Genomic DNA, 21,548 nt, shown 5'->3' on the forward strand with positions numbered 1-21,548 from the left:
TACTGATTTTTAATCCAATGCATTTCCCCACATGATGTTGCAGCCTCATTCCAAGATGGAATATTCATTTTTGTCCTCAAAATTCTACACAAAATACCCAATAATAACAATGTGAAAATGTTTTTTTTTTCATAATTTTGCATATGTATTCATTTTAAAAGAAATAAAAATCGCATGTAGATAAGTATTCACAGCCTTTGCTCAATACATAGTTGATGCACCTTTGGCAGAAATTACAGCCTCAAGTCTTTTTAATACGATACAGTAACTATCTTTGGGCACTTTCTCTCTTTCCTCTTTGCAGCACCTCACAAGCTCCATCAGGTTGGATAAGAAGTGTTGGTTTTCATCCAGGATGTCTCTGTACATTGCTGCATTCATCTTTCCCTCCATCAGGTTGGATAAGAAGTGTTGGTTTTCATCCAGGATGTCTCTGTACATTGCTGCATTCATCTTTCCCTCCATCAGGTTGGATAAGAAGTGTTGGTTTTCATCCAGGATGTCTCTGTACATTGCTGCATTCATCTTTCCCTCCATCAGGTTGGATGGGAAGTGTTTGTTTTCATCCAGGATGTCTCTGTACATTGCTGCATTCATCTTTCCCTCCATCAGGTTGGATGGGAAGTGTTTGTTTTCATCCAGGATGTCTCTGTACATTGCTGCATTCATCTTTCCCTCCATCAGGTTGGATGGGAAGTGTTGGTTTTCATCCAGGATGTCTCTGTACATTACTGCATTCCTCTTTCCCTCCATCAGGTTGGATAAGTGTTTGTTTTCATCCAGGATGTCTCTGTACATTGCTGCATTCATCTTTCCCTCCATCAGGTTGGATGGGAAGTGTTGGTTTTCATCCAGGATGTCTCTGTACATTGCTGCATTCATCTTTCCCTCCATCAGGTTGGATGCGAAGTGTTGATTTTCATCCAGGATGTCTCTGTAAATTGCTGCATTCATCTTTCCCTCCATCAGGTTGGATGCAAAGTGTTGGTTTTCATCCAGGATGTCTCTGTACATTGCTGCATGCATCTTTCCCTCCATCAGGTTGGATGCAAAGTGTTGGTTTTCATCCAGGATGTCTCTGTACATTGCTGCATTCATCTTTCCTTCCATCAGGTGGGATAAGTGTTTGTTTTCATCCAGGATGTCTCTGTACATTGCTGCATTCATCTTTCCCTCCATCAGGTTGGATGGGAAGTGTTTGTTTTCATCCAGGATGTCTCTGTACATTGCTGCATTCATCTTTCCCTCCATCAGGTTGAGTGCGAAGTGTTGGTTTTCATCCAGGATGTCTCTGTACATTGCTGCATTCATCTTTCCTTCCATCAGGTTGGATAAGTGTTTGTTTTCATCCAGGATGTCTCTGTACATTGCTGCATTCATCTTTCCCTCCATCAGGTTGAGTGCGAAGTGTTGGTTTTCATCCAGGATGTGTATGCACATTGCTCCATCCATCTTAGTCTAGTCAGGGGGGGGTGACCAAGACCATGGTCACTCTGTCAGAACTACAGCATCCCTGTATGGTAGAGCAGCCAGACAAAAACCACTTCTTTGTCAAAAGTTTACCAAAAATGCACCTGAAAGACTCTCAGACCATTTTGAAAATAAATTCTCCGGTCTGACGAGACAAAGATTGAAGTCTTTGGCGTGAATGTTTGGAGGAAAGCAGGCAGCGCTCATCACCAGGACAATACCATCCCTACAGTGAAACATGGTGGTGGCGGCATCATGGTGTGGGGATGCTTTTCAGCTGCAGGAGCTGGTCAGGATAGAGGGAAAGATGAATGCAGCAATGTACGGAGACATCCTGGATGAAAACCAACACTTCTCATTCAAACTGGTGGAGCTTGAGAGAAAGTGGCCAAAGATAGGTGTGCCAGGTTTGTGGCATGGTACTCAAAAGGACTTGAGGCTGGAATTGCTGTCAAAGGTGCATCAACTAAGTACTTAACAAAGGAGGTCAATACTTATGTACATGTGATTTAGTATTTACATTTTTGATACATTTGCAAAATAAAAATAAACATTTTCACTTCGTCCTTATGGGGTATTGACTGTAGAATTTTGAGGACAAAAATGCATGTATTTTATTTTGGAATAAGGCTGTAAAATCAACTGTGCGGGTGCACTCTATTAGTCCAAGATCACTACTCATTTTGAGTAATTTCCTGTTGTTAAACCTTTATGGAAGAAAAAAACATGTTCAGACGTGATAAGACGGATGTTCTGATCTGTACTTTATTGTTCTAGAGAGTTCCACCGTACAGTGTTGCTAAACTTTTTTTGTTCAAAGTTGACTTTAATGTATTTTGTATTTGTATATTATTTCTTGTGTGCCACCAACAATGTATTGAAGAAAAGTGAGTGATGTTTACGGTTAATTGTTACATGTACTTTTATACATAAAAGATGCAGATTGTAGAAAATATATAAACTAAATTGAACTGTTTGCTTTTTGTATACGCAGACATCTGACCTTAGATATGATACATGTTTTCTTTCATTCAACTTTGTTATAAACAATATCATTTGTAATGGTTTAAAACAGGGGTTCGTAACCTTTTTGACTTTGGGCCCCACATTTTCCCCACTACACAGGGGTCCGGGGCCCAGTCAAGTATCATACACACACACAAATGACATACAATTCTGTTGTGTTAATATGAATAAAGTAAATTAATAATGAGCAGGTGTTTTAACTACACTTTAAAATATAGTTTGACCACTTTAGTCATCGTGTTTGCGCTTAAAAAACGTCTCCATGACTTCTTGTTTGTTTGACATTGCACTGTGAAAAAGAACTGACAAAATATAAGCTAAAAATACTAAAAACTAGTGAAATTTGAACAATCTAGTTAATTTGACTTAAGACATCCTAAATTAAGATTTGTACATCTAGAAATTAGCAGGACTTTGAAGATGGAAATAAATATTTTATTCTGAAAACAAGCATTCTTGCAATTTCTAAATAAAGCGTCATTGGGGTGTTGCAGAAACTTTAAACGTGATTTTAAATATGTGGGGAAAACACTTATCTTATTTGAATAGTTATTTCCACAATGTTAACGTTTATGAACTAGAATAGACATAATGTATTAATTCATGCTAAAATGGAGATTATGACGTAAAGGCAATGACGAATGATAAGTAAAAAGCTCTTAAAATTCTCCACACGACACCTCCGCTACGGACAGGCTAACCTCCGAGGACAAAGTTACGAACAATGGGAGACCGGGCTCCCAGTCTGTGGAACGCTCTCCCTGACCACCTGAGGGCACCACAGACTGTGGATGCTTTTAAAAAAGGCTTAAAAGCCCTTCTTTTTAAAAAAGCCTTTCTTTAGATGTATGCATACTAGTTATAGCTACTTGGCTGTTGTAGTTTTTACGTTTATTTTTTTCTTTCTTTTTATTTATTTTTTTTAATTTTATTTTATTTATTTATTTTAATACACTGTAGCACTTTGAGATTGTTTATAGCTACTTGGCTGTTCTAGTTTTTACGTTTATTTTTTTCTTTCTTTTTCTTTATTTTTTTTAATTTTAATTGTATTTATTTATTTTAATACACTGTAGCACTTTGAGATTTTTTACTCAATATAAAGTGCTTTTTTACAAATAAAATCTATTATTATTATTAAAAGGAGGGAAGTGTATAGAAATAAAATGCTGGCCAGCAGTGTACTGCCACAAGTGGTGGGAGAGTGTATTACAGCTGACCATACAGTTTAAAAATAGACATCCACAAAAATAAATAAATAAAATAAATCCGGACTTTGGACACACCTGCACTCAATAATGGATAAAGTAGATCTTTTTTTAGCTAGAAAACAAAGTTGTCAACAAAGAGTCACACATAGTGTCCATGTGTTGGATTAATTGCATATATTTGCAAAACAGAGATTGAGTGGTGAGCTCCCACTCAAGCAAAACAGTGTTGCAAAAACAGTTCTAATAATGATCCGTGAATTTGAAGTACAAGATTTGGAGCTGCGATTAAAATAAAACGATATGGTGCAGATCTTTAAAGTCCCACATGGTATAAATAGGAGGAAAAGGACAGCAACAATGTCAGTGTTTTATATTGTGTCTACAATACAAGCTGATATAATCAAGATTTAAAGCCCACCTTTGACCTAAAACAAAAACAGTATCAAGCGCTCCTTCGATCTATACAATATATATGTACATGTTTCCCCATCATTACAGTAAATAGAACCAAAACATCATGGAATAGAAAATCTAAATAGACATTATTTTGACTCCAAATGCAAACAAAAGACTTTAGTTTAAACCCAGCAGAACAACGTGTTCACTGTGACAAGATCATCGGGTCAAGTGAAGGTAAAAAAAAAACGAGCGATAGAGGTTTAAAGCACAAAAGAAGAAAAAAAAAAGGAGGACGGGCTCTTGTGATTTAATGATGGTCTCAGTTCAGGTCCTTCAAAACACTTAACTGTCACGCAGACTCGGTCTCTGCTCCTTCTAGTCCACCTTCACCACGCTGTAGATCTTCTTGACAAACCAGAAGCAGGCGAAGAAGCCGATGGTACCTGAGGAGGACACGGACACATGGCATCCTTCAGAGGGCAGTGTTCATTTCAATTATCCACGCTTATTCTCTAATCTTTTACTTTGAAAGGGCCACTTCTAGGGATGGGCGAAACCACACTTTTAGGATTCGATACGATACCGATACTTTTTCTTGCATTTTCATCGATACCGATACCAATAATTTCTTATTGGCTATTACTATTGTTATTATTTAAGACAAATCACAAGACAAATACAGACCATTTATACCACATTTATCATTGTCAATATATAATAAAAGTAAAATTAAAATAAATAACATAAATATGAAAAATAAATTAAATATTATATATAATAATAACTATATATTATATATAACAATAATTAAATATTAGGGCTTTCCAATTAACAGTCAAATCCGAATTGCAAGAAGCTGCAGTTATTTTTTAAAGTTTGTGATATAATTAGCAATTAATGAAATATGAAATAGGCTAATGTTTTCGAAATGTAAGAAATCATGTTACAGATTAAAACCAAAATCACATCCAATCATATATTCAAGATTTTCTTGGAAAAAAATAAAACTGTAATGCAAAGATGAAGAATCTCCAAATTGTATCTCTTTCTTATCTTGTTTTAAATACTCAAGCAATTTTCAACTAACAGTAAATTCCCCTGTGTGGAAATTATTTGAATTTAGGATAATCATTTAAACAAAAATATTCAGGAAACATTACTAAAAAAAACAAAAACCAATGCCTGTTTTAAGTCAACAATTGGACAACACTGGATATGCATCGCTGTCGGCTGGCTGTGTGTGTGTTGCACGTTGACGCTCATTGGCTGTCTCCTGTCACGTGACTGGGCCAGCTCTATACTCTGCCAGGTACGGGGGTGTCCCAGCACATAGGAAGTTAAGTAAGTCATCAAAAACATCGGAAAGTGATGCTTGCACCCCCCACACGCCGTTTTTTGGTTTATATCGATACTTTTTTCAGAAAAGTGATGCCAAATGAGTAGCGTGTGAGTATCGATATATCGATACCACAGGATCGATACGCACATCCCTAGCCACTTCCACTTCCACATCCTACCATCGCCGCTTGCTTGTCGGCGAAGAAATAATTGTTGATGTAAGCGCTTTAAAAAATGTATTTGAAGTAGGGTTGTCCCCATACCAATATTACCAGAATGTATTTCCAAACTTTTCTAAATAAAGGGGACCACAGATAATGTCATTATTGTAACAAAAAATCTTAGTGTACATGAAACATAAGTTTGTTATTGTCATTTAGTCCTTAAATAAAATAGTGAACTTGTCTTTTAGTAGTAAGTAAACAAACAAAGACTCCTAATTAGTCTGCAGTAACATATTGTGTCATTTATACACCTATTATTTTGTACACATTATGAGGGACAAACTGTAAAAAATGGATTATTAATCTACTTGTTCTTTTACTGTTAATATCTGCTTATTTTCTGTTTTAACACGTTCTATCTACACTTCTGTTCAAATGTAATAATCACTTAGTCTTCTCTTCTTTGATACTTGACATTGGCTTTGGATTAGAGATGTCCGATATATGCGTTAAAATGTAATATCGGGAATTATCGGTATCGGTTTTTTTATTATCGGTATCGTTTTGTTTTTTTTGTTTTTGTTTTTGCTTTTTTTATTAAATCCACATAAAAAACACAAGATACACTTACAATTAGTGCACCAACCCAAAAAACCTCCCTCCCCCATTCACACTCATTCACACAAAAGGGTTGTTTCTTTCGTTTTTAATATTCTGGTTCCTACATTATATATCAATATATATCAATACAGTCTGCAAGGGATACAGTCCGTAAGCACACATGATTGTGCGTGCTGCTGCTCCACTAATAGTACTAACCTTTAACAGTTAATTTTACAAATTTTCATTCATTACTAGTTTCTATGTAACTGTTTTTATATTGTTGTACTTTCTTTTTTATTCAAGAAAATGTTTTTAATTTATTTATCTTATTTTACTACCGTAATTTTTTTAAAAAGTACCTTATCTTCACCATACATGGTTGTCCAAATTAGGCATAATAATGTGTTAAATCCACGACTGCATATATCGGTTGATATCGGTATCGGTAATTAAAGAGTTGGACAATATCGGAATATCGGATATCGGCAAAAAGCCATTATCGGACATCCCTACTTTGGATGATACCACACATTTAGGTATCGATCCGATACCAAGTACCGTATTTTCCGCACTATAAGGCGCACCTAAAAACCTCAAATTTTCTCAAAAGCTGACAGTGCGCCTTATGTATGGACCAATATTGAGCCACAACAGGTCTCGCAACCCCAGCCTCTACTGTGGCGTCTAGTCTATGCGCCTTATATATGAACAAACTTTTAAAATAGGCCATTCGTTGAAGGTGCGCCTTATAATCCGGTGCGCCTCATAGTGCGGAAAATACGGTAGTTACAGGATCCTACATTGGTCATATTCAAAGTCCTCATGTGTCCAGGGACGTATTTACTGACTTTATAAACATTATATGAATTTTAAAAAAAGGAAAAAAGATTTTGTGACGATAAAAAATATCGATGTAATCATAGAAGTATCAAATAGATACGTTCTTGTACTTGGTATCGCTACAGTGGATGTCAGGTGTTTGTTTACATTGTGACGCCGGTGAGCTATTGTATCCTCCTACGGTATGTAGTGAAGCATGTTTAGCTATTCCTCGTCCTCCAGTGATAATGCTACTTGTAATACACTTACTTCGTCGCCATGGAGACCAGGATTAGTGATTTAGAAGAAGCTAAAACACTGTGGATGGATGTTAGCTGCATGTGTTAAAGCAGCTCTTCCTGAGGGTGTTTCAGTGTTGTAACTTCACCTTTATCTTGACTTTTTACACCAAAATGCGTCCATTCTCCCTTTTCTGTCTACACACTGTGTCTGCTTGTAAGTACTCTGTGTGTGTGTGCGCTGCCCAACATGCTCCTCTGCTCCTAAAACCAGCAATGTCACCACGTGACAATGACGTGCTGTCATGCCCGTTAAAAAATAATGTTTTTAAATGGGGAAGCGGTACTTTTCAAACATAGTACCATTTTTGATTCATTAGTACCGCGATACCATACTAGTACTGGTGTGTGACAGTTTGATGATGTGTAAACAGTTGTGTTTATAAATAGAACCTGACAGATACATTCATGAGCTATTAGGGCAAACCTGCGCCTGCTGCTTTAAGACTACAGTCGTCCCTCGCCACAAGTATATTCCACACACGTTGTGTCCTAAATTAAGCATTTTCAATAATAAAATGTCAAAAAGAACAAAAAATATCAATAGTTTAATAGTAACCAATCAGAGCGCACGATATTCAGTATGGAGGCCACTGATTGGCTGGGCCTCAGGAAGCATTATCATATTGGCTTAAAAGAGGTGACTAAAGGGTGTTATTTCATGTCTAGAGGGCTATCATCATGTTGAAGAACATATTAAGAAGATAAACCCTTTTTTAATCTCTACCTATGGAAATATTGGATTTATAATGAATGATTTCTACTTGGCAGAAATCTATTTATCCAAATCATGTCCAAAACCAATAAAGGAGAGAAGATTGTACAGTTTAATTGACAGTTATTAGTCACACGTATCTTTGTGCTGTCAGTGTTTATATTAGTTAACTTATTACGCATACAAGCTACAGACATTGAGAGTTGATGACAATAACATTTTGCACTTTTATATTTATGTTTATAGTTAATTATGCCACAGATAGAGTGAGTAGTTGATAGTTTTGATGTTAAAATGCTGCTTAAAACAGTGCCTGCCCAGTTTACTGGAGATGACGTCACTTTACAATACCCTACTCCTGAATGGGTTTTGTAATTGCAGCTTCCAAAGGCTCCACTGTATCGCCATGACAGCACATATCCAAATTGCCTTTTTTTTAATTATTCAGATTCTAAATTGATTCCTAATTTACAAAATAAAAATAAACAATTGCCAACGTTTTCTTATTACTATATTTTCTAAGAATACAGACAACCATTACAGGGTTTTTCCTGCAATCAAGCCAGAGTGATTGATATCGTTCAACAAGCTGTGTTTATTGAGCGATTGATTACACTCTGCGGCAGCTACGTATTTTAACTGCAGTTGCAGCCTTGCGCCACTATAGAGGCGCTATATCGACAGCAGTGCACCGGAAAGACGTGAAGAAACTACCGAAGAAGAAACAGATGGAATGGCGTTGTTTCCCGCAACTTGGTGCATAACGTTGACCACCAAGTGGATTTCTGCCATACAGAGGGATCACTGGACTCCTACAGAACACTCCAGACTGTGCTGTGAACACTTTGTCTCTGGTAAGTGAACACAGCTAGTAGTGTTAGCTTCCTTTCCAACCTTTTCTGACTAATTATAATAGATGGATTGATTGAAGAATTGATTAGAAGTTTGCATAGGATCAGGTAGATCCATGACCATACAGACTGACTGGTACAAGGTCAACTAAAAGGAGTTACCCCAAGAAAGCATGACAAGCATGTCATGTATATTTAAAAAAAAGTTTTCTCCGTGTCAGAGTAATGTTTATGTTTTTAGCGTTGCAGATATGGCAAGCAAAGGCTTAGCGGCCACATGCGTGGACAGCACCTTTTAGCTCTTATTTCCAAAATTGTGTACACTACTGAATTGGGGTCTTATGGCCGCTTATGTGGACACTTATACTGCCATCTGGTGGTGTCAGAAGAGTATAACATACAATTGAATTTGAAAAAAAAAAAAAGTGTAAATATAAGAATTAGCATGTCACTAAACATGAAGTACGCGTTTGTGTACTTATGGACTTAAGTACATCATATCAAAAGATAATTCTTAGTTTTTATTCTAATTAGGGTCCAATAAGCCCAAATAGCAAAGAGAAATAAAAAAAAGCATGCAAGTAAACAACTTGGGCCTTAAGAAGTTAAAAAGCGATGTGGCAAGGAGGAAAGTCGAGATTCCAGGTGAAACAGAGCAGAGAAATGAACAGTTACAATTTCATCATTCATGCTGGTGACAACATTTGTGTCCACAAAGCGCTTGAAGGCTGCTTCAAAATCATCTGTGAGTGTCTCAAGCAAAAGTGTCCCCACCACACAAGCTATGAGCCATCATTCTCTAATGCAGGGGTCACCAACCTTTTTGAAACCAAGAGCTACTTCTTGGGTAGTGATTAATGCGAAGGGCTACCAGTTTGATACACACTTAAATAAATTGCCAGAAATAGCCAATTTGCTCAATTTACCTTTAACTCTATGTTATTGTTAATAATTAATGATATTTACACTTAATTGAACGGTTTAAAAGAGGAGAAAACACGAAAAAAATGACAATAAAATTTTGAAACAGTTTATCTTCAATTTCGACTCTTTAAAATTCAAAATTCAACCGAAAAAAAGAAGAGAAAAACTAGCTAATTCGAATCTTTTTGAAAAAATAAAAAATAATAATTTATGGAACATCATTACTAATTTTTCCTGACAAAGATTAATTTTAGAATTTTGATGACATGTTTTAAATAGGTTAAAATACAATCTGCACTTTGTTAAAATATATAACAAATTGGACCAAGCTATATTTCTAACAAAGACAAATCATTATTTCTTCTAGATTTTCCAGAACAAAAATTTTAAAAGAAATTCAAAAGACTTTGAAATAAGATTTAAATTTGATTCTACAGATTTTCTAGATTTGCCAGAATAATTTTTTGGAATTTTAATCGTAATAAGTTTGAAGAAATATTTCACAAATATTCTTTGTCAAAAAAACAGAAGCTAAAATGAAGAATTAAATTAAAATGTATTTATTATTCTTTACAATAAAAAAAATAAATTTACTTGAACATTGATTTAAATTGTCAGGAAAGAAGAGGAAGGAATTTAAAAGGTAAAAAGGTATATGTGTTTAAAAATCCTAAAATCCTTTTTAAGGTTGTATTTTTTCTCTAAAATTGTCTTTCTGAAAGTTATAAGAGGCAAAGTAAGAAAAATAATGAATTTATTTAAACAAGTGAAGACAAAGTCTTTAAAATATTTTCTTGGATTTTCAAATTCTATTTGAGTTTTGTCTCTCTTAGAATCAAAAATGTCGGGCAAAGCGAGACCAGCTTGCTAGTAAATAAACAAAATTTAAAAAATAGAGGCAGCTCACTGGCAAGTGCTGCTATTTGAGCTATTTTTAGAACAGGCCAGCGGGCTACTCATCTGGTCCTTACGGGCTACCTGGTGCCCGCGGGCACCGCGTTGGTGACCCCTGCTCTAATGCAAGCACTTAGGCCACTAGTGTTAAACTCAAGGCCCGGGGGCCAGATGTGGTCTGCAAACACCTGGAAATGATGTGTCAATAAAGTATTTAATATATTCTCGCTAAATGTCATGTTTTTTTTATTTTGACAGAAAAAAGATATGTACTGCTTGAAATTGCATGCCTTTTCAACTTTATTAGTGTCCATTATTGCAGCAAATATTACAGTATATTATCATACTTTCCAAACATTTTTTGTCCAAATAAAAATAGTTAAATATCTGTTTGACTTATGCTTTTACAGCAAACTACCCATCAAATTAATAAAAATGACAATAAATGTGACTTTGTTCTTTACAGCATATTACACTGCGCAGATAAGTCATACGTCAGCAGCCAAGACAAGCTTGTGTAACCTGAGTCTATTATCATTTATATAACAAATACAATATTACAGGAATCCATTCTGAATCAAATCGTCACCCCAAAAATCATAATGAAGTCGTCAGGTGCCCAAAGATTTCCACTTCTACACAAAGTAGTAAAAAGTGTGGCAGCACAGTTTGTCACCTTCTGCAAATATGAAAAAGTCTGACTGGTGCTAATATCTGCGTTCATCTGCAGTCCCACGCTTGGTGAAGGAAGTTGAGATCAAAGTTGGTGAAAGAGACAAAAATAAAAGGCTTAATAGAAGATGGAAGGAGTGGAGATTTGAATATTTAGCCCAAAAGTGGAAGTGATCGTGTTTTTCTCCAATCCTTGGATTATTTCCTCTGTGATAATCTTTTGACATCTCGTCCCCTCGCAGCTTCGTCTTACGATAACGTGGACGTGTTTTTCAGCAGCTGTACCAGCTCATTTATATCTCTCCGGGAAACACTTGCACAACCATGATCCCCTCTCTCTGGCGACACTTAATAATGTGACTGGTGAACCACTCAAACCAGTGTTTGTCCAGCTTCTCCACAAAAGCAAACTCAAAGTCCATGTTGGTTTTTAGGATTACAATTTGACCTGTGCGCCCAAAGTCACACCAGAGGCAGAAATAACGAACGGAATGAATAACAACCGAGGAAATGACATTATATTACTCACAGGGTTGTACGGTATACCAGTACTAGTATATTAGCGCGGTACTAAGGAATCAAAAAGGGTACTATACTCTGTTTGAAAAGTACCGCTTCCCCATTTTTTTTTAACGGGCATGACAGCACGTCATCGTCACGTGGTGACATTGCTGGTTTTACGAGCAGAGGAGCATGTTGGGCAGTGCACACACACAGAGTACTTACAAGCAGACACAGTGTGTAGACAGAAAAGGGAGAATGGACGCATTTTGGTGTAAAAAGTCAAGATAAAGGTGAAGTTATAACACTGAAACACCCTCAGGAAGAGCTGCTTTAAGACATGGCTAGCTAGCTAGCGGCTAACGTCCATCCGCAGTGTTTTAGCTACTTCTAAATCACTAATCCTGGCCTCCATGGCGACAAATAAAGTAAGTTTGAATGACAAAGGAATAGCTAAACATGCCTCACTACACACCTTTAGGAGGATACAATAGCTCACCGGCGTCGCAATGTAAACAAATGCAATGGGTGGATCTACACCTGACATCCACTGTAATGATACCAAGTACAAGAGCGTATCTAGTTGATACTACTATGATTACATCGATTTAATTCATATTATGTTAATAAAGTCAGTAAATATGTCCCTGGACACATGAGGACTTTGAATATGACCAATGTATGATCCTGTAACTACTTGGTATCGGATCGATACCTAAATGTGTGGTATCATCCAAAACTAATGTAAAGTATCAAGGAAGAGAAGAATAAGTGATTATTACATTTGAACAGAAGTGTAGATAGAACATGTTAAAACAGAAAATAAGCAGATATTAACAGTAAATGAACAAGTAGATTAATAATCAACTTATACAGTTTGTCCCTCATAATGTAGACAAAATAATAGGTGTATAAATGACACAATATGTTACTGCATACGTCAGCAGACTAATTAGGAGTCTTTGTTTGTTTACTTACTACTAAAAGACAAGTTGTCACTATTTTATTTAAGGACTAAATGACAATAATAAACATATGTTTCATGTATTAGGGCTGGGCGATATATGGAATATACTGGATATATCACGGGTTTGTTTCTGTGGGGTGTAGAAAATGACTATATCGTGAGTATACGTTCTCACGCAGTTGCTTTTACCTGCGGGCGTTACACTACAGGCGTTTCTCACTCTCACAGAGACGTAAAACAAGCGCACCGTCTTACATACGTCACATACTGTCGCGCGTGCAACGTCATACGCTCTCGCTGAGCAGAGAGGTAACAGAGAGGAATGTACCATAGGTAAAGTTAGCTGTGATGCTAGCGGAGCGGTGCGAGTGGTAATAAGAGAGAGAGAAGGTGCCAATCTGGTAACAAATGAAGGAAGAAGAATTAATTCCCAAGAAAAACACCTGGGGGTCCATCGTCTGGCGGTGGTTTGGCTTCTAGCGGGAAGATGTTGAACAGACAACCGTAATATGTCAAGTATGCGGCAAAAGCGTTGCTACAAAAAGTAGCAGCATTACTAGCATCATTTAAAAAGTCACCCACTAGAGAATGAAGAGTGCTTGAAACTCCGCATGTCAACATCTCGGCCGTGCCACACCCACAAAATGCCCAAGCAACCTGCACATCAACACCGTAAGAAACAAATAGTCAACAACAGAAGGCGATAACGTCCGCAGGAACCTACCACATAGCGAAGGACATACACTATTTGATTTCCTATTATGCCGATCATTTTTATTTGACACTTATTGAAATATCTTGTGTGACATCATGCACAAAAGTGCACTTTATTAGTTTTAAACTATTGTAGTGGCGTTCTGTACAAAAAGTGCACTTTAATTTAGTGTTGTTTTGATATGTCATCTTAGTGACATTGTTGGATTTATTATGTGTATTTGTTATGTGTATATGTATTTATGGCGGACTTACCTGGGACTTTAAGATGGGCGGGGCTACCACTGACAGGTGACCATGTACGTAGCTTTAAAAATGGCGTCATTGTTTCGTTTGTAAAAACAGCGTGCTTCGTCGCCAGCATACCCCACTGGTAAGCTCATTTTGTTATATCCGCTTTTCTTTGTTAGATCAGCTGAATCATTGCTTAAAGTCCATGCTTGCCCGCTTCCTTGCTTTTGTGTTTGCTGTATGTCTGCTATGTCCGCAGCGCTTGTTGTGCGGCTGACTTGCTGCGTCACAACCAGCGCAAACACTCACTGTTTAGTTTTTCAACAACGTTGGCAAATTTAAAAGTAATGTGCGGATTGAAATCTGTTGGCTTATATTGTTGTCACGTTGCGTGTGTCCGGCTACGTTTGAGAGTTCGAAGGTTTGAGTTAAAAATACCGGCACCGGCACTTTACTTCCTGGTTTGGCTGATGGGATTTGTAGTTCTTTTGTGTAGTTCTGCTCATATGTGTAATGTGTGCCTCAAACAGAGCGCCAGTGTTTTATGTCTTTTTAGTGTGTTTGTCCATGACATTATGGCAGCGTTTCTCAAAGTGTGGGGCGCGCCCCAGTGGTGGGGAATAGAGACATGACAGGTGGGGCGCGAGGAACGGGAGGAAATTTCACTTTTATTTTTTTTATTTTTTTATTATTATATTCTTTGATTTTTTTTTTTTACTATGCTTTCATTTTCTATACACACTGTAAATTACTTTGTGATTCTGTTTGTGAAATCCGCTATATAGATAAATGTAAATTACTTATTTTTCCTGTAGGCTTTACATTTCTAGGTAGGAGCGAAAGTTTACTGACATAGCAACAGTAACTAATGGGGGCGGGGCTAAGCGGAAGCTTTGTGAATGGCGAGTCACTGTGCGAGGATTTGCTGTTTTGCAAATACATAAAAAATAGAGCCACTGCTGATGAGCTGTTCAAGATAATGGACAGTTTCCTCAAAGAGCACGACCTTAAATGGGAAAACTGTGTGGGCTTTTGCTCTGATGGCGCGCATGGCAAAGTCAAGAAACGGGCTGCAGGCTCTAATAAAGAGGGTTGCGCCAAATGCGCATTGGACACAATGTGTCATTCACCGGGAAACACTCGCGTCAAGGCAGCTCAACCCCGAATTCAATGAGGTTTTAACCGATTTGAAAAGCTGTGCAGTGCAAAACAGGCTCATTGCAGCCACTAATGCTGGAGTAGTACTGTAAAACTCATGTTCACTTGCCCTGTCCTCCTTTTTTTGGCAAAGATTGCAAAGTGGCACTTTTATTTTCATTTATTATTGAACTTGATGCAAGTTATTTGATTTATTATTGAACTTGATGCAAGTTATAACACTTTTATTTGATTTATTATTGAACTTGATGCAAGTTATAACACTTTTGTTTTATTTATTATTGAACTTGATGCAAGTTATAACACTTTTGTTTTATTTATTATTGAACTTGATGCAAGTTATTTGATTTATTATTGAACTTGATGCAAGTTATAACACTTTTATTTGATTTATTATTGAACTTGATGCAAGTTATAACACTTTTATTTGATTTATTATTGAACTTGATGCAAGTTATAACACTTGTTTTGATTTATTATTAAACTTGATGCAAGTTATAACACTTTTTTTGATTTATTATTGAACTTGATGCAAGTTATAACACTTTTGTTTTATTTATTATTGAATTGATGCAAGTTATTTTATTTGATATTGAACTTGATGCAAGTTATACCACAGCTGCACAGTTATTTTATTTATTATTGAACTTGATTTTATTTTATGTTATTGAGTTTGAATGTATAAAACTTGATGTTACTTGATGTTCGATAAATTTGAAAATGTTAAGCTTGGCATTAGCGTTCTGTTGGGGCGATGGGGGCAGGTGGGGCTTGAAAACTCCCCCTTGTCCAAAGTGGGGGATGACAAAAAAAGTTTGAGAACCACTGCATTATGGTGACATTATAAATAATTCTGATTACATTTAAAACATTATATGACATAAATTAATGGTGATAATAAAATGTAATGCTAAAATTAATAAGTTAGGATAAAATCACAGTGATTGATAATATGTCATATCATGGTTGACAACATTATGGTTCAGTTGATGAATTCATGTCTATTATTTACATTATGATGATTCAAGATAGATACATTGTTTTGTTATGTTCATGTTTTGATGATTCAAGATAGATACATTGTTTTGTTATGTTCATGTTTTGATGATTCAAGATAGATACATTGTTTTATGTTCATATTTACTTTTAGGTTATTACCTGCTACTGCTAATGCTGCTACTGCTACTACTGCTGCTACTGCTGCTGCTGCTGCTACTAAATAAAACAAGCAAAGAATGCACAGCGAGTAATTCCTTTTATGCTGAGTGACGACCCCTATTCAGAGGGCCAAAACGGAAAAAACTGAACAGACATCATGCACAAAAGTGCACTAATAGCTTGTTTATCTTGCACTTTCTGTTTTGAAATGACATGAATGTTTGTGCCACTGCTTAATAACTGTTTCATAAATACACTTTTGCTAAATTGACCTAGTTTGTGATTGAAAGTTTAAAAGTAGCATATATTAATGCAGTATGAAGAAGAATGTTTTAATGTAGACACATAGAATCATCATACTGCTGTGATTATATGCATCAAGTGTTCATTCAAGGCTAAGGCAAAATATCCAAAAATATATCATGTATCGTGACATGGCCTAAACATATCGAGATATTAATAAAAGGCCATATCGCCCAGCCCTATAATGTACCCTAAGATTTTTTGTTAAAATAAAGACAATAATTACATTTTTTATGGTCCCCTTCATTTAGAAAAGTATCGAAATACATTCTGGTAGCGGTACCACTGTATTGGTATCGAGACAACCCTAATTACTCGCTAGTTAGCAGGTTTATGCAAAAACAAGCCACCAATTCCAATAACCTACTCAGTGGCCTAGTGGTTAGAGTGTCCGGAGCCATTACCTCCCTGCTTGGCACTCAGCAATAAGGGTTGGAATCGGGGGTTAAATCACCAAAAATGATTCCCGGGCGCGGCACCACTGCTGCTCACTGCTCCCCTCACCTCCCAGGGGGTGATCAAGGGTGATGGGTCAAATGCAGAGGACACATTTCACCACACCTAGTGTGTGCGTGTGATTCTCATTGGTACTTTAACTTTTTAACTTCAACAATGTCCACAAAGGCGTGTAGGAGGGTAAACAAGGGCCAAAGAAGAATGTTGCGGTACAGGATTTGCAAGAAAGGGTTTCATTTTTGACATTTTCCATCACTTCCCAGTGAACAACGCATGACAAAGTTGGGACATACAGTATATGCCAGGGGCCGTACTTATCAAGCTTCTTAGAGTGCCATTTTACACTTAAGTCCTGAGAATTTGCGAAATTTAGTCCTACTCTCAAACTTAAGAATAAAAGCTTTTTATCAACGTTCTTAAGTCTAAGAATCACTCCTACTCTCCACGATATTTAAGAGACCTTCAGAGGTGTCTTAAGTGGTTAGGAGTTGCCAGCAGGGGATGGCACTGAGGCGAGAGAGACGTGCGCGAACGTTCAGGGAAAGGAACAATGTTTGGTTTTTTTTGATGACGAGCAGCTGATCAAACGGTATCGTTTAGACCAGGGGTGGGCAATTAATTTTTACCGGGGGCCGCATGAGCAACCCGAGCACTGCTGGAGGGCCACATCGACAATATTTCAATTAAATTTTGCTCAATATTATTTTTGATGTATACCGTAAGATAAATAATAATAATAATAATAATTAATAATAATAGTAATACTTCAACATAATGTATGTAACAGCATTCCATGACTAATATAAATAAATTAACATTAATAATAAATGACAGTAAAATAAGCACACGTATGACTGAGGAGTCATAGTGTAACTTTGTGTGGTGTTTGAGTTGTCCGACTTTTTGTGTGGCCATAAACGCACCAGTGGTTTAGTGCTATGCGTGTTGGTGACAGATGACAAGTTGGTTTTGGCCTGGTTTGTACGGCAGAAAATGACTAGTTTTTCGAGATAGAAGTGTTTTACTTATGTTTTTGGTGTGGTTATGGCCGAATATAAACAGTTTTGCTCAATAAAGTGATCGATATAATTCCTGGCCTCGAAGCATCTCGATAGACGTTACAATAATTGAACGGTGTTCAATTGAACGGTGTTGACGAACACCGTTAGGGCCGCTTGTTGTCACTGTCACTCAAAGTTGCATTGCAAAATTACATAGAATAAATATGTTTATTTTGTTTAGAATTCAGATGGGATTTGATTTGGTGCGCGGCATATATTTGCTGCGCGCAGCAGACGCTTGAGCAGTGCGCAATTGCGCAGGCACGCACCTTAGAGGGAACGTTGCATGGCAGTCCATGTCTTGTTGGAAACACGCCATTCTTCATCAACTTTTCTCTTTTTAGCGTCTCGGGTGTAAACCGTGCATCACTTGTCGCTGCATGTGCACCCTCACTCGCAGGTTACACACTGACACACGCCCATAAATAATAATTTTCAAAATAAAAGCAGCACAGTTGTATTGCGCGCACGACATAGATGTTTTTTCAACTTTATTTTGTAATTAATGATTACAGCTGTTCACATTCACTCACAATCACGCACACGCATACGTCCACACGGAAGTAATACAAATAACGATTTTCAAAACAAAAGCAGCCCCGTTGTATTGCACACTCGACATAGATACTTTTTAAAATTTATTTTGTAATTTATAATTGGCCTCACGCGGGCCGGACAGGGACGCACAAAGGGCCGGTTGCGGCCCGCGGGCCGCAGAATGCCCAGGTCTGGTTTAGACAGAGCGGATATTATTTTTGTCACAGATTTAATACTTTTCGATTCCTTGTTGATTTCTGCATGTGTCTACAGTGGGCTAGTATATATAGAGCCACCCACACCAGTTTCAAATTAGTTGCCTAATTAATGAATTGGAAAGAAAATGTTATGACAATAGCGTATGTGTGTGGCCGTGAGGTGAGTGACGTCAGTGAGTGTGTGGGCGATAGAAGAGAGGGAGCGGTAGCGTGAGTGCCGGCGGGGACTAGTTTGTTTTGTATTATTTTGTAGTTTATTGTCAAAATATACACTCCCATTGTCCACTTAAATATTTCCAAGATATTTCTTTATTCTTAGACAACGGATTCCCTTCCGTGATTGGTAATTTCTATGGACAAAGAAATGACGTCACCTAAAATTCCGTTTACGGCACATAGTAATGTCGTAATTCAGCTCTGAGTGTGACACTTAAGATTCAGTCCTACACTTTGCTGAAAGTGTGAGTAAGACGCTTGATAACTAACTTTTAAGTGCAGCTTTCAGCGAAGAATTTATTTACTCTTAAGTCAACTCTTAGCAGACTTCTTAGGAGTAATTCTAAGAAGCTTGATAAGTACGGCCCCAGAGCTGCTTGTCAATTTACATGTACAATTTCAGAAGAGGCTCCTTATGTTACAAGATTTCATATTTACCACCCATAAATTATTAACATTGTACTAAATCAACAACTTGTAAAAGAATACGTCGTTGAATACACTGAGAAGATAGAACGTTACTTTTTCCTATCAGTATGTCTCAACATTAAGGCAAGACTCCTCCGACGAGTCAGGGAAAACTAAAAAGTGAAGTGAAATTAGGCGTGGTGATATTCTCACAAAGTGGAGAATGTTGGGCGCATGCTTCGTTGAACCGGTGGTGTCTGCATGTTTTCATAGTGAATAGTGAAAGAATACAGAGTTGATACATGTTGTATATTAACAATGCTAAGACCAATTCAACGTACGTCAGTATATGCTAGGCTATTTTTGGAAGAAAAAACATTACCTTAGCTTTTGTGTTGCAGGTGACAATCAAATATAAGTTTCAGTGCATACAGAATATATTCACAGCACTTCACTTTTTCCACATTTTGTTATGTTACAGCCTTCTTTCAGAACGACGTGAAGTGAATTACATTTATATAGCGCTTTTCTCTAGTGACTCAAAGCGCTTTACATAGTGAAACCCATCATCTAAATCAGTGTTGTTCAACCTTTTTTGAGCCAAGGCACATTTTTTGCGTTGAGAAAATGCGGAGGCACACCACCAGCAGAAATCTTTAAAAAACGAAACTCAGTTGACAGTAAAAAGTGGTTGTCGCAATTGTTGGATATGACTTAAAAGCATAACCAAGCATGCATCACTATAGCTCTTGTCTCAAAGTAGGTGTACTGTCACCACCTGTCACATCACACCCTGACTTATTTGGACTTTTTTGCTCTTTTCCTGTGTGTAGCGTTTTACTTCTTGTCTCGCGCTCCTATTTTGGTGGCTTTTTGTCTTTATTTGGTATTTTCCTGTAGCAGTTTCATGTCTTCCTTTGAGCGATATTTCCCGCATCTACTTTGTTTTAGCAATCAAGAATATTTCAGTTGTTTTTAATCCTTCTTTGCGGGGACATCGTTGATGGTCATGTCATGTTCGGATGTACATTGTGGACGCCGTCTTTGCTCCACAGTAAGTCTTTGCTGTCGTCCAGCATTCTGTTTTTTTTTACTTTGTAGCCAGTTCAGTTTTAGTTTCATTCTGCATAGCCTTCCCTAAGCTTCAATGCCTTTTCTTAGGGGGACTCACCTTTTGTTTATTTTTGGTTTAAGCATTAGGTACCTTTTTACCTGCAGTATGCCTCCTGCTGTTTCCGACATCTACAAAGCAATTAGCTACCTACCTACTGATATGGAAGAGTATAAAGTGGCAAGTCTGCCGATCTCCAGACAGCACAGACACTCAACAACGGCACATTATTTGCGGATTATAATTACTGGTTTGCAACAGATATTTTTAACCCAAATAGGTGAAATTAGATCATCTCCCACGGCACACCAGACTGTATCTCACGGCACACTAGGTTGAAAAACACTGATCTAAATTACATTTTAAACCAGTGTGTGCGACACTGGGAGCAGGTGGGTAAAGTGTCTTGCTCAAGGACACAACGGCAGTGACTAGGATGGCGGAAGCAGGGATCAAACCTGGAACCCTCAAGTTGCTGGCACGGCCACTCTACCAACTGAACCAAATGAACTAAAATGGAATAAATTAATTTTTGTTCCCAAAATGTTAAAGACAATGCTCCAAAATGACAATGTGAAAAGTTTGCAAATGTATTAAAAATTAAAAAGTGCCCAAAGATAGGTGCGCCAAGCTTTGGCATCGTACTCAAAAAGACTTAATGCTGTAATTGCTGCCAAAGGTGCATCCAAAGTATTGAACAAAGGCTGTGAATATTTACCTGTATGTGATTTCTCAGTTCTTTTTATTTCAATACATTTGCAAAATTTATAAAAAACAACAATTTCAAATTGTCATTATGGGGTATTGCCTGTAGAATTTTAAGGACAAACGTGAATTTATTCCATTTTGGAATAAGGCTGTAACATAAAATGTGGAAAAAGTGAAGCGCTGTGAATGTACTTATATGTAATAGAGCTAGGCCATTAATCAAATTGCGATTTGGCGTCGCCACATTATAAAAACAATAATCAAAAAAGAATAATGGGCTGTGCGACGTGCATGCACACTCCTGAGCTAGTAACTGTGAAAGGGATGAATACGGGTATGTGGGGGGTAAAAGGACCATTTATTTGACACAGCGCCAGTATCCCAAAATCCCTCATCTCTATTCACTTCATTTTTAA

General features: G+C 37.2%; 1 protein-coding gene across 2 annotated transcripts in view; it reads right to left on the reverse strand.

The window, feature by feature from the left end:
• Positions 1–4,062: 4,062 nt before the first annotated feature.
• The window catches only part of LOC133648159 (transmembrane 9 superfamily member 2-like), a 43,424-nt gene continuing 25,938 nt past the window's right edge, over positions 4,063–21,548 (reverse strand). For both annotated transcript variants that reach the window (XM_062043941.1, XM_062043939.1), the window contains one exon: positions 4,063–4,549. In XM_062043941.1, the coding sequence (XP_061899925.1) occupies positions 4,482–4,549 (68 nt within the window). In that variant the 3' untranslated portion in view covers positions 4,063–4,481. The remainder of the gene's footprint in view (positions 4,550–21,548) is intronic.

The sequence above is a fragment of the Entelurus aequoreus genome, linkage group LG04, assembly GCF_033978785.1.
Source record: "Entelurus aequoreus isolate RoL-2023_Sb linkage group LG04, RoL_Eaeq_v1.1, whole genome shotgun sequence".
Lineage (NCBI taxonomy): Eukaryota > Metazoa > Chordata > Actinopteri > Syngnathiformes > Syngnathidae > Entelurus > Entelurus aequoreus.